The 13011-nt window shown below is 43.2% G+C and overlaps 2 protein-coding genes across 2 annotated transcripts; one reads left to right on the forward strand and one right to left on the reverse strand.

The window, feature by feature from the left end:
• Positions 1–4919: 4919 nt before the first annotated feature.
• LOC115672319 (L-type lectin-domain containing receptor kinase S.4-like) lies at positions 4920–7328 on the forward strand. The gene has a single exon (XM_056316719.1). The coding sequence runs from the start codon at positions 5075–5077 to the stop codon at positions 7160–7162; it is 2088 nt and encodes a 695-aa protein (XP_056172694.1). The 5' UTR covers positions 4920–5074; the 3' UTR covers positions 7163–7328.
• Positions 7329–7377: 49 nt separating this feature from the next.
• Positions 7378–8741, reverse strand: LOC115672320 (subtilisin inhibitor CLSI-I). Its single transcript, XM_030594107.2, has 2 exons — positions 8602–8741; positions 7378–7734 (listed from the first exon to the last, which is right to left on the reverse strand). Exons 1-2 carry the CDS (start codon positions 8645–8647, stop codon positions 7517–7519), a joined length of 264 nt encoding a protein of 87 aa, XP_030449967.1. The 5' UTR covers positions 8648–8741; the 3' UTR covers positions 7378–7516.
• Positions 8742–13011: the final 4270 nt, after the last annotated feature.

Consider the following 13011-nt stretch of genomic DNA (forward strand, 5'->3'; position numbering starts at 1 on the left):
AGCTTCCCTAGTTTCGTAGGAATCTGAGCTTATCCAGTCAAAAGCATCCACAAACAATTGATTGTTTTTCGATTTTATAAGTGATTATTTATTAAGAAAAGGACATAGGTCAAAATGAGTTTACTGTGGAGGAGCGGACATGAGTCTTCATCCATGTGCTGTGTAGCAAATCATGTGCACAGTTCCTATGCTTGACTCGGTACATGATTGGAATCAAAGAATTTCAAAAATATTAGTTTCCTAATCAGATTCAAAGTAGCCTCCCAAATTGAATATGGATGCTTATCTCGAGGTTAAAGGAAAACTATGAGTCGCACCGGAATTACGTAGGCCCGGGGGAAAGTAATAAATAAGTCTTAAATCTATTGCATTAGTGTCAATTCAGTTATAAACCTTTCAATTATGCCAATTTAGTTCTAAACATTTTTCATATTTTGTTAATTGAATCCATCTGGCCAATTTTGACTGGAAATCGATGATGTGAATGCCAGACATCCTACGTGCCACGGCCTACGCTGACGTAGACATTTTTTAAAAATATTTTGAAATTTTTATACGTGTTTGCTCTTTTCTCTCTTTTTAATTTATTAATCTTTGTTTCCTTCTTTCCTTCCTTTCATTTTGGTCGACGAGGGCCAGCAAGCCCTCGACGGCTGCTAGCGAGGCAAAATGAAAGGAAAAAAAGGAAAGAAAAAATAATTCAAAATTTATTTTGCAAAAATTGTTCACGTCAACGTCGGCCGTTCCACGTAGGACGATTGATGTCCACATCGGGGATTTCCAGCCAAAATTGGCCGTATGGGTTCAATTGGGAAAATGTGAAAATATTTAGTATTAAATTAGTCCTTTGAAAGATTTAGAACTGAATTGACACAAACGCAATAGGTTTCGGACTTCTATAGTATTTTCCCCCATAAGCCCAGCATACGTTTATCCGCCGGATCATGCGGACCTATGCACGAAATCCATATGATCTGGCGGAGGACATGCGCTAACCCTGCCGTATCGATCCATGCAATAATGTCCCGTGCCTAAGAGGGCAATCGACACTCGATCGGCCCTTGACTTCAGCAAAGAAAAGGAAAGAAAAGAAAGAAAGCGATCTCACTTCAAGACCGAGTCGACGGTCCTCGAGTCGCCAACGTAAGTATCACTCTCCTCCTCCGGGCAAAAAAAAAGAGCATAAGTTGATGCGACCCTAGTGCAAAGAAAAGAATGCATGCACCTCCTCTCTGACTGAATCAAAGCTCCACCAAACGATGGCAACTCGCGAGCACCTTCTCAATTCAATCCCAGTCGCCCCCGCCTTACTTAGAAGTCAAAAAACGAAAGCATCTAGCTGATGGAAATTCAAAAGCTTGTGGCTGCTTTTTGAGATGGAGTAGTCCAAGGGGGATCTCAACTTGGCCAAATCAAGAGGTGAAAGAGGTACAACGACCATTCTATTTCATAAGTAAATTATGGACTATTCCTATTCCAAGGATGAGTTTCTAAGCAAAAAAACGCGTTTGATAACGATACAAAATTTTTGTTCCCGAAACAAAAATTTATTTGATAACGGCGAAAATTTCTCCCTCCCGGATGGTCGGCGAGTGGACGACGGGCGGTTAAAATTAATCAGATGGACTCAATTAATAAAACGTAAAAATGTTTAAGACTAAAATTGAAAGGTCAATAATTGAGTGCCATCAGATCATGCGGACCCCCGTATGAAATTCATATGATCTCATGGACGACGTACGTTAACCCCGACATATTGGAGCATGCAATAATGCCCCGTGCGTAAGAAGGTAATGGACACTCGATTTGTCCTTTTGACTTCAGCAAACAAAAGAAAGAAAGCGATCTCACTTCAAGACCGAGTCGACGGTCCTAGAGTCGCCAACGTAAGTATCACTCTCCTCCTCCAGGGAAAAAAAAGAGCACAAGGTGATGCTACTCTAATGCAAAGAAAAGAATGAATGCACCTCCTATCTAACTGAATCAAAGCTCCACCAAACTATGGCAACTCGCGAGCACCTTCTCAATTCAATCCCAGTCGTCCCCGCTTTACTTAGAAGTCAAAAAACGAAAGCATCCAGCTGATGGAAATTCAAAAGCTTGTGGCTCCTTTTTGAGATGGAGTAGTTGAAGGGGGATCTCAACTTGGTCAAACCAAGAGGTGAAAGAGGCTAAGGGCGCGAATCACAACCTTTCTATTCAAAAATCAATTTCTGGCTAGAAATAAATTTTTCTATATCTATTCCAAGAATGAGTTTCTAAGCAAAAAAATGAATCTGATAACGATACAAAATTTCTATTCCCGAAACAAAAGTTTATTTGATAACGGTACAAAATTTCTCCCTCCCGGGTGGCCAACGAGTGGACGGAAGCGGGCGAGCGGCGAACGGCAATGGGTGGCAGATGGCAACGGGCGATGGGAGGGGACGGCGTGGCTATTGCAGAGGACGGCGGTAGGAGGCGGCCGATGTCGAGCGATGGCAGGACGCGAGCGATGGCCGGCGGCAGCAAGAGGAGGGCAATGGCAAGAGGAGGGCGGCTAGCGGCGGCGGGAGGTCACGAACGGCGGGAAGCGGTGGACGGCGGACGATGGGAGGCGATGGACAACGGGTGGGCGACCGGCTAGTAGCAAGGGCAAGCAATAAGAAGAATTTTTATTTCTCATTTTTGTTCCAAAAATAGAAAAGTAGACAATTCTTACTTCTCATTTCTGTTTTAAACCTATTTCTGAAATCAAAATTTGTTCCAGAAATAGAAAAATGAAATTGCGTTACCAAATGGATTTCTGTTCCAAACCTGTTCTCTCTGAAACAGAAAAATAGAAAAATAGAAAAATAGAATGGTTATTATTCGCAACCTAAGCGTGCTTGTGGCTGCCCTAAAATGACCGAATTCGAGACTAGTATTAGTGCGTTGGACTGTGCTAATCGCAATAAATCATGAAAGCTCGTAGCTGGTCGTTCTCGCATTGAATCTTTACAATTTGATTAGCTATATAAATCATCATAGAAAAAAAAAATCTAAAAGTCTCTGACAGTCCATGCGATTTGGACAGTTTTTTTCTAGTAAAGATCCGGCACGCGTAGCATTATTTCGCGTTCTGCTCTCTTTTTATAGGGTTAATACCGCGATACACCTATGACAATTTTACCCCAAACTAATTTTTTTATCACAAAGATTTCTAAACTCGTATACCTATCATAAATTTATCATAAACTAATTTTTTTATCACTAAAAACTTCATACTGGTACATTTGTGACAAATTTACCTTCCATTTAATTGAATTAATATAAAAAAAAATCACAAACTAGTACATCTGGGACAAACAGAGGGTAAAACCCTAAACTGGTACATTTATCAACTGTCAAGCGACATTTAACTAAGCAATTTGACAGTAAAATTTAATGGAAACTGACGGAGGAGGGTAAATTTGTCATAGGTGTACTAGTTCGGGATTTTTGGTAGTAAAAAAATTAGTTTGAGGTAAATTTGTCACAGATATATTAGTTCGGGATTTTTTGTGGTAATAACCCTCCTTTATATGAATGAGCTTCACGAGCCAATTTCTGGCAATCGATGGAACAATGTTTTTCAAGATAATAACCTGCATATTTGGTTTCAAATATCTAAGCACAATGAAAAACATTTTCACAGTTGGATGTAGTGCTCTAATAGGGACAAGATTCTCAAAGTAGATTCATCTATCTAGCTCAACTTCTCTGGCCTCCTAGGTTGTCATCTTACTTAGAACGTGTCCTCACCGATATTAACACCGCCATCGCCTCTTATGCGAGTTCTAAGTTGCTTTTTCCTATAAAACCATTCTATTTTGTGAGTTTTATTAATGAATGTTCCATAAACACCAGTTAAACAATCCATCGAAGAAACTTTACAATTTGTACCCCTGAAAACCGAATCGATCTAATGAAGTATATAAATCTTGTTGACGAGTGCCTTTGAGATGCTTGATAATCATATCATTAAAGAAAAGTTCTCATCTCCGATTCATAAGTTACTTATAATGCAAGATAGACAAAATACTAAAAAATGATAACTTTTTTCACAATTGGGTTATCTAAAGAGTGCTTCAGGAGCACTCGGTTTACAAAATCGAAAGTATATTCATTAAATATTCGCAGCGCGCTAGCCAATAGAGTCCAATTTCTATGTCTGGTCCAACTCAAAAGTGGGGTCATGTGACAAAACTGATGCCTCCTAATTAATTTATAAACAATGTTCCTCCTTGGAACCCCACCATCCCACGACTTTGAGCCTTCCTAGAATTTAAAAACAAAATAGCAATGGCAATAGTGATGATTAAGGGGAGTGGAGAAACAGATAGAGTGGGTGAACAATACATTACATTTTTTTTCTTTTCTTTTTTCCTTTGTAAAAATCAACTTTTTAAAAAGTTTTCTCCAAAACAAAGCATAAAAAACCATTTTTCTTGAAATATATAATCATTAAATTACATAAAAAAGCACCGACTCTATCTATATAGGGTTGAAATTTTTCTCCCATTATCGCACATTTATATTCTCATTATACCCTCATAAGCATATTATAATTACATTTATATTCTCATTATACCCTCCTAAGCATATTATAATTTTTCTTTTGATATGTCATATCTCTAATTTCCGTCACTTTTTTTACTTTTGCTTTGTCTCTTACGAAAACGTCGGAGTTGAACACCGCACCTGTGATATTAGCGTTCTTACCCCTCCAATTACCTTACCAGCAGAGTCGCATGTTTATTGGCAACGTATTCTAATCAAAGCATGACATTTTCAATTGAAATATGCGATGAAAATATAGATCGAGAAAATATTGTAATATATATATCAAAACCATGATGGAAAATACATTTCGTATCGAAATTGACCGAGGAGGGCCCCACTCTCTCCCCATCTCTTTCACCAAATCCTTATTTCCGCCGAATAAAGGCCGCCGATCACAGTCCTCCGCCGCCACAGCGCGAGCTCGTCCCCCTCCTCTCACTTCCACAGCTCCGACAGGAATCTCTCCCACAACCATGTCTCCATCTTAGCACCCTTGAAACCCTAGACCGCCATGGCTCCCCTTCTCGTGCTCCTCCCTCTCCTCGTCTCCCTCTCCTCCGTCCCCCCCTCCTCCTCCTCCTCCCAGGACCCCGCCGCCGACCTCTTCTTCCCCGGGTTCCGCCGCGCCGCCGCCGCCGGCAACATCACCCTCAGTGGCGTCGCCGAGATCGACGGCCGCGGCGTCCTCAGGCTCACCAACGAGACGGGCCGCCTGATGGGCCACGCCTTCTACCCCTCCCCGCTCCGGTTCAAGAGCTCCCCGGACGGCGGCGTCTCCTCCTTCTCCGCCTCCTTCGTCTTAGCTGTCGTCCCCGAGTACCCGAAGCTCGGCGGCCACGGCCTCGCCTTCGTCGTCTCTGCCGCCAGGGACTTCCGGGCCCTGCCCAGCCAGTACCTGGGCCTCCTCAACGCGAGTGACATGGGTAACTCCTCCAACCACCTCTTCGCCGTCGAGTTCGACACCGTCCAGGACTTCGAGTTCGGCGACATCAACGACAACCACGTCGGGATCGACATCAACAGCCTGGTCTCCAATGCCTCCGCTCCGGCGGCCTACTACGCCGCCGGCGATGACTTGACCAAGCTAGATCTGAATCTGAAGAGTGGGAGGGCGATTCAGGCGTGGGTTGATTACGATTCGAGCGAGAAGGTGATCAATGTGACGATTGCTCCTAGCTCAGTGAAACCCAAGAAGCCAATCTTGTCTTTCAACGTGGATTTGTCGCCGATTTTCAGAGAGTTCATGTATGTTGGGTTCTCTGCATCGACTGGTCTGCTCGCGAGCTCTCATTACGTGATGGGTTGGAGTTTTTGCATCGACGGGGTAGCCAGAGCTCTTGAGATTTCGTCTCTGCCACCATTACCAGGCGCCGAGAAGAAGCATCCCCACACAGCTCTAGCAATAGGAATCTCGGTGTTATCAGTTGTTCTTGTAGTGTCTGCGGTTCTTCTTGCGGTCGTGATTGTTCGGAGGATCAAGAACGCCGATGTGGTCGAGGAGTGGGAGCTCGAAATCGGTCCCCACCGATTCTCCTACCAAGAACTCAAGCAAGCAACCAATGGGTTCAAGGAAAAACAGCTTCTCGGGCAAGGTGGGTTCGGCAAAGTGTACCGGGGGACCTTGCCAAGTTCCAAGATCCAGGTCGCGGTGAAGCGGATCTCGCACGAGTCGAAGCAGGGCCTCCGCGAGTTCGTGTCGGAGATCTCGAGCATCGGGCGGCTCCGCCACCGGAACCTGGTCCAGCTCCTGGGCTGGTGCCGGAAAAGGGGCGATCTTCTGCTGGTGTACGAGTACATGGCCAACGGGAGCTTGGACATGTACTTGTTCGACGAGCCTAAGGCCACTCTGGTCTGGGAACAGAGGTTCCGCATAGTGAAGGGCGTCGCTTCAGGGCTCCTCTATTTGCACGAGGGGTATGAGCAAGTGGTCATTCACAGGGATGTGAAGTCCAGCAATGTGTTGCTGGATGACGAACTGAACGGGAGGCTCGGGGACTTTGGGCTCGCGAGGCTGTACGATCACGGGTCGAACCCGGGCACCACCCGGGTTGTGGGCACGCTGGGGTACTTGGCCCCGGAGACCCCGAGGACCGGGAAGGCGAGCGCGAGCTCGGACATGTTTGCGTTCGGGGCCTTCTTGTTGGAGGTGGCTTGCGGGCGCCGGCCTATCGACCACGAGGCCGGGCCCGAGGAGCTGGTCCTGGTGGATTTGGTTTGGGAGAGGTATAAGGAAGGGAGGGTCCTTGATTTGGTGGATCGTAAATTGCAGGGTGAGTACAACGAGGGTGAAGTGATGGCGGTGTTGAAATTGGGGCTGCTGTGTTCGAATTGTAACCCGACGGAAAGGCCTACGATGAGGCAAGTGGTGAGGTACTTGGATGGGGAGGTGGATGTGCCCGAGGTCGCGACCGCGCCGAGCGGCTACGATTGCACGAAAGCAGGCCAAGGACACCGGTTCGAGGATTTCCAGCTCTCCTTCCCTTCGTCCTCCTTCGACAAGATGAGCTCGACCTCCTTCATGGCGAACCGGGACGCCAGTTTCGCCTCGCTTTCGACTTCCCCTATCTCGATCCTCAACGGTCGAGGCGAGAGCGCGTAGCGACTGAACTACTAGAGTCGGGAAAACCCAAAGAAAGAAGAGACAGATTCAATTATTTTGCATTCGTTTGCTCCTCTCTTTTCCCTTCTTCTGCGTGACTGATTGAATTTTTTTCTTGTTTTAAGTTACGGATTTGTACCGAAAATGTACCATATCTTTGTGGTTTTCGTTTCTTCGCCCTTTGAATCGAACGACGAAATCGATACTCGACATCGTAACTCAAGAACGGAACGGACGACCTTCCTTAAATCAATCCCATCGCGACATTAACGGGAAAAAGAGCAAAGAAAAGCACACTTAACTCAAACTTAACATGACATAATCGGAAGGGAAAACTAAAAATGCTCGATTGAGTTAGCCTATTCGGGGGGTCCGGGCGACGTTCCCAGAGGAATCGACGTACAACCTGACCCGTTGCTGGTTGAAATCCATGGTGACGAAGGTGTTGGGTGGAATGACCTGGACTCGAATCGCATCTCCGATCTCCTCTTTGATTTTCCTCTCAGCTCCCTCCGCCGTCGATCCCACGAGCTCGGGCCACGTCATCTTCTTCGGCGCTGCGTTTGCTCCACCTGAAAAAGAAACGGTTCGTTCTCGTCACTGCTGTTTCATGCGATGATCTCCCTTTACGAATCTTTCCTTAACAATGCAGCAAAGTGGCCGGACGCATCGTTGAAAAATCGAACTCCGTTACCATGGAAGTGGGACATCATGGATGACTTCGTGTTATGACATTGTTTTATATGCGCAAAAAGCATACTTGATATAAAGTGGATAGGAAAAGCAGACCCATTTTCAAAGCGATGGTATTTTAATGTGTTAAAAGTGGCTGCTCATATTGGACCAATTGGTGAATCGGGTCGAAGCGTGCCTGTGCTTGTGACATGTCGTGCGCGTGCTATGCTTGTGTTTTACCTGCCCCTTTCTGTGCGCACTCTATGTTGTGACATATAGTCTTGTAGAGTGAAAACTATAGAGATTTGAGATTGAAATTCTCACCGAGCAAAGGATTGAGAGCAAAAGTGATAGAGAACGAAAATGTTTGAGGATTCCGGTAGGGTAAATTTAGGGTATTTATAGGAACAAATAAATAGGAAATAGAGGTAAAGATAAGAGAGATCAAAACCAAAATTAACAAGCAAAAGATTGCACGCTTATGGAACAATCAAGAAACCATTGGGCGCAACGACCATATAGCTAAATATTGGCCGGTACTTCAACAACTAAAATGAATTTAAGGGGGGAAAAGGGCCGGCCGTGCTGGCCCGGCACAACCGGACAGTGCGGTGCCGGCCCACGGGCCGATGTTAACTACGCCCTAAAACCGTCACAGCCCATACCATGCCAACGGCGCCACCCACTATGGTTTAGCCCGGCTCAACCCCAACCCCGACCCCGAGAGAGAGAGAGAGAGAGAGGCAAGATTAGCACGGATTTACCGGGCTGCTCTTGGCGGGCGTTGGCCTGTCCGTGCTCCTCCGCCATGACAAGCTAAAGAAGTGTATCGATAGACGCTTACGCATCCGCGTCTTATAAGGAGAGTGACGTTCACGAAGAGGACTTTCTCGTTCTTTGGTTGTATCTTCGCTCTTATCTCTTCAGGACATTTGTTTCACTAGGGATGAATTGCTCGGCCGGCCAAGAAAACGTAAAAGTCCAGCCTATCTTGTCTAAGTCCATGTCGTGATGTGACGGATGTTTTGACATTTAGCTATGAACTTCGTTTCCAATGGTACGAATTATGGATGCTTTCGCAGTTAAGACACCTTCAGAAGAAACAACACGTGTACAAATTATACAAACTACAACGTCGTCGTCGAACTTGCCAAATTCTTTATTCTAGTTTAGTCCGACTTTTGGTTGACCGATATTGCGGTACACATAGACATTCGTGGCGGAAAATCGAAGGGACAAATAAGAGAGATTTAGCAAAGTCCGAGAATCACATTGCTCAATTGGAGTATATGCTTGAGGTCGATTTCAAACCAATGATGAGTACATAGCCCTGGTCCAATAACTAAGAGGCTAAAGCCTAGTCGGGTCCTTAACAAATGAGAATGGTTGTTTTAATCTCGATGACAATAAATTGATTTAGTAAAGCCTAAACAGGTTATCTTTTTCGGCCTTCCGGTCCTAACTCCAAATCAGCCCAAATTGGACCCATTTTTAAGTTGGAACATCTTATCATTTATGATCAATCTCCATGGAAAAATAGATGCTTCCTCGAATGTTGATGAATGTTATTGTCATATTTTCCCCCCTAGAAGTTGCATACCATATGATGTTTCTCATGTGAATATGTGGTTCATTAATCTCCATCTGCGGTTCTGAAAGTGAAGTACTCTCTTGGAAATGTTGTGTTGGGCTCTGTATGCTTCTTTATCTAGGTCCATCAAGCCTTTGAGCTATCGGGGGTGTATCCAACTCGGATTCTTTGATTCTAGCAATAGTGCACTCTTCTCGAACTGTCATGTTGAGCTCTATATGCTTCTTCACCTGTTGTCTTTCGGGCTTGTGAGTCAAGTCTCTTGATTCTCAGGGCTTTATATATAGTCAATTATCTTTAAAAAAAATCAAATTTAGATGCATCTTGTATATATTTTACGCAAATCATTATTGCCTTCATGTTTGGTAAATCAACAAGTCTAATTACGGAATCGTGCCAATTGCTCTCGATCCCAGTTTAATTAGGGTTGAAAATTCCACACGCTTTTTTGTACATGAATCATAAATGTATCTGACATGTTGCCCGCTTCGGCATGTTAGTGGTAATACTAGACACGTTTGATTTATTTAGACTATGTAAGCATATTATATGTATCAACACAACATGTTTCGAAACATCATTTTAACATGCTTATATGATAGCTCATCTTCTAATAATGCCGCTCCGCGTGATCCGTTCACTAAATTCATCATAGTTGAGTTGGAAAGTTGCAACATAATTAATTAAAGGTGATCGGTTCCAAGATGAGCCGGTTTCACTCTAGAACCTGAAATTGGATTGGACAAGGTCGGTTCTCAGTTTGTGGAGCCAGGAATCAACCCATCCCATTTCAGGGCCAATCCCAATACCAATAATTCCTTTTTTTGGTTTTTTTTCTTTCTTATATTCCCTATATCTTGTACTCCAAAAGTTTGGTGTTGCCTTTTGCTTGAATTTGGTGATGTTGCTTCCACCATCTACTAGTGCAATTGTGACTGGATTATATTCCGATAAATTCAAATGGTTTCTCCTTCCAATTTGTTCTTTTTTGCATTAGTTTTTATTTGTCCTTTCCATATGCATCTTCTTGGTTAAAGAGCTGCAAGCGGGACTTTCCCAACATTAAAAAAACAGAGCATTATTTTTTGTATTTCGTTAAATAAATGTTTACATGATTGGGGGTGCGGTGCTAATTGAAAGTTTTCCACTGAATTTTGTAGCCATTATTCTATTACATGGTATCGTATCGAAATATGTTAAATAATTAAAAATGCAAATTTATGGACAAACATATTTGTAATTATTACTCTATTTCTGCTGAAGGTCAGAAAAAAAATGCAACTAAGTATCTTTACTTTTTAAGAGAAAAAGAATTATAAAAAAGCATATTAGTCTGGTCCGGTATGGGCAATTCGGTTCCAAACCTAGAATTGGGAATTGGGAAACGGACCGATTCTTGCTAGAACCGTCCACAATCGGCCAGTAAAAATTCGGTTTGGTTCAATTCTTGAGTTGGAATCGGACCGATGCTCAACCCTACAATTAATACATTCATTGTTCTTACGGGACATAAATTTTGACAAGAAACCAGAAATTGCTGACCACATGTTCTATCCTGATTTATAAGTTCTTTTATCCCCAATCTCACTTCTTATAAGATGGAACTGAAACACCTTACTAGGATTATTGCGTCATGTATGCAATTTGTGTAAAGTTTCGATCACAGAAATTTTTTTTTTTGGTTAGAACACACCTTCCCTTCCATCAAAAGTAGTCGAAATATTACAAGGAGAAACTAGAGCCTGCATTAATATGATGAATTAAATAAGACTCCACTAACACTATATTTTAAACTTTCAATGGACGATCATTAAAAAGAAAAGAAGATGCGATTCTCATATGATGAAAAGTCCATTTTGCAAGCTCATGAGCAGCACCATTACTAGTTCTATTGGTCTACTTCAAACTCCATCTTGGATTGTTGCTAAGTGGGAAACAAGAGTCCGAGACAAAATGATGAGACTCTTATGTTCAATAGCATCAATTAAGACCTCACAATCACTTTCCATAACCGCGTTGAGGATGCCGAGGAAATATAGCTTCCACTTCCATTGTCGAGTTCCATCTTCCTCGTCTTGCCCACACTTGGACAACTGAAACTCTATCCGATCGTGTGATAATACCTATGGCCCCTTTGTTATTCTTCCACGCGCATCATCTACATTAAACTTCAACCTCCACGCCCCTTAGTTATCGTTCATGGAAGTTAGTCTCAATGATTGCCGTGCCTTTTTTTGAAGTATGCTAGCTTTGTACGATAGAGAAGTTCATACTATAATCAAACCGGCTGTGTGCCCTCACTTCTCACTCATGAATGCTCTCAAGAATGGTTCCCAGAAGAGAATTTCTAACAGAAACTGATGAAAGCAAAGAACAAAGGTGATAAGTGGATAAGAAATGGAATTGCGAGAATGGCGCGATTCCTCTGTTCATCTTTTCGAGCTCACACATATGTAGGAGCAGAACGCAGACACACACACACGAACTCCTTTTTAGAAGTCAAAGCATTGAAGCGAGAGACGACAGAAACATGAACCCTGCAAAATGTCGTTGAATGGTTGATGCTTATGGACGCATAAAGCTGCTTCGTGGTTATAAATTGCATGGTGTTGGTCAGATCTCTTGGTGGTGGTCCCGCTGGATTGGGCTGTAAAAAGCAGAGCAGAGCAGACCAAAAAGTGCGTGGCTGCATGTAAGAGAATTTTGCTGGCTACGTGGGTGCGCTACGTGAGAAACTTAGAATGCTTCTCTTATTATTATTATTTTATTTTTCAAATTTTTAAGTAAATGTTAGATTTTGAGCTTTGAGAAAATAGGAAATTGTTCGTTTAATGGTTTCTTGCTAGATTCGAATTTGTATAGTGGTGACACAAAGGAAATAACCTCGAAGTTTTTTCTTTCTGTGCAATTAAAGTTATGAATTTAATTGTTAGCTTGCAATGTTGAATAAGGAACGAGAATAATTCACGCACGTGCAGCGCGCACGCACGAAAGCTAATCTATCTCCTTCTTTTTTTTGTAACCCAGGGAACCCCCGCACGGCCGACAGCCGGGGAGTAAACCCTGGGGGCGACACGTGCTAGTCACCATACACGTGCCACCGGTTAAGTCACCCTGCGGCGCCCGGGATTCGAACACTCAACCTTTTTCGAGAGGAAGAGTGCGCGCTCCAGCAGCGCCACCCAGGCGGGTGGCGCTGGATAATCCACTCATGTTTTCGTTACAATGGAGTGACCAATGGAGTGACCAACTTCGTGGATTAAATAGATGAGTGGATTATAAAATGGATAAAAACATAAATTGAGGATCAATGGAGTGACCAACATCTTTCAAGTTACATGCCACTGTATTTATGTTTTTATCCATTTTACAATCCACTCATCTATTTTACTAGGGCCATTATAATCCACTCATCTATCTTTCTACTTGCAAAAATAAAAAAACAATACCATTTATCTCACTCTTAGTATTTTCGTTACAATGGCCCTAGTAAAATAGATGAGTGGATTATAAAATGGATAAAAACATAAATACAGTGGCATGTAACTTGAAAGATGTTGGTCACTCCATTGATCCTCAATTT

This window comes from Syzygium oleosum, unplaced genomic scaffold, assembly GCF_021117445.2.
Source record: "Syzygium oleosum isolate NSW1041296 unplaced genomic scaffold, Sole_v2.1 Sole_v2.12, whole genome shotgun sequence".
Classification (NCBI taxonomy): Eukaryota; Viridiplantae; Streptophyta; class Magnoliopsida; order Myrtales; family Myrtaceae; genus Syzygium; species Syzygium oleosum.

Bases quoted from the DNA above. Each gene is read 5' to 3' on its own strand.
- LOC115672320 (XM_030594107.2), bottom strand. From the start codon at position 8,647: ATGGCGGAGGAGCACGGACAGGCCAACGCCCGCCAAGAGCAGCCCG. The intron at 7,735-8,601 runs GTAAATCCGTGC...TTTCTTTTTCAG, and splicing joins CGCCCGCCAAGAGCAGCCCG to GTGGAGCAAACGCAGCGCCG.
- LOC115672319 (XM_056316719.1), top strand. From the start codon at position 5,075: ATGGCTCCCCTTCTCGTGCTCCTCCCTCTCCTCGTCTCCCTCTCCTCC.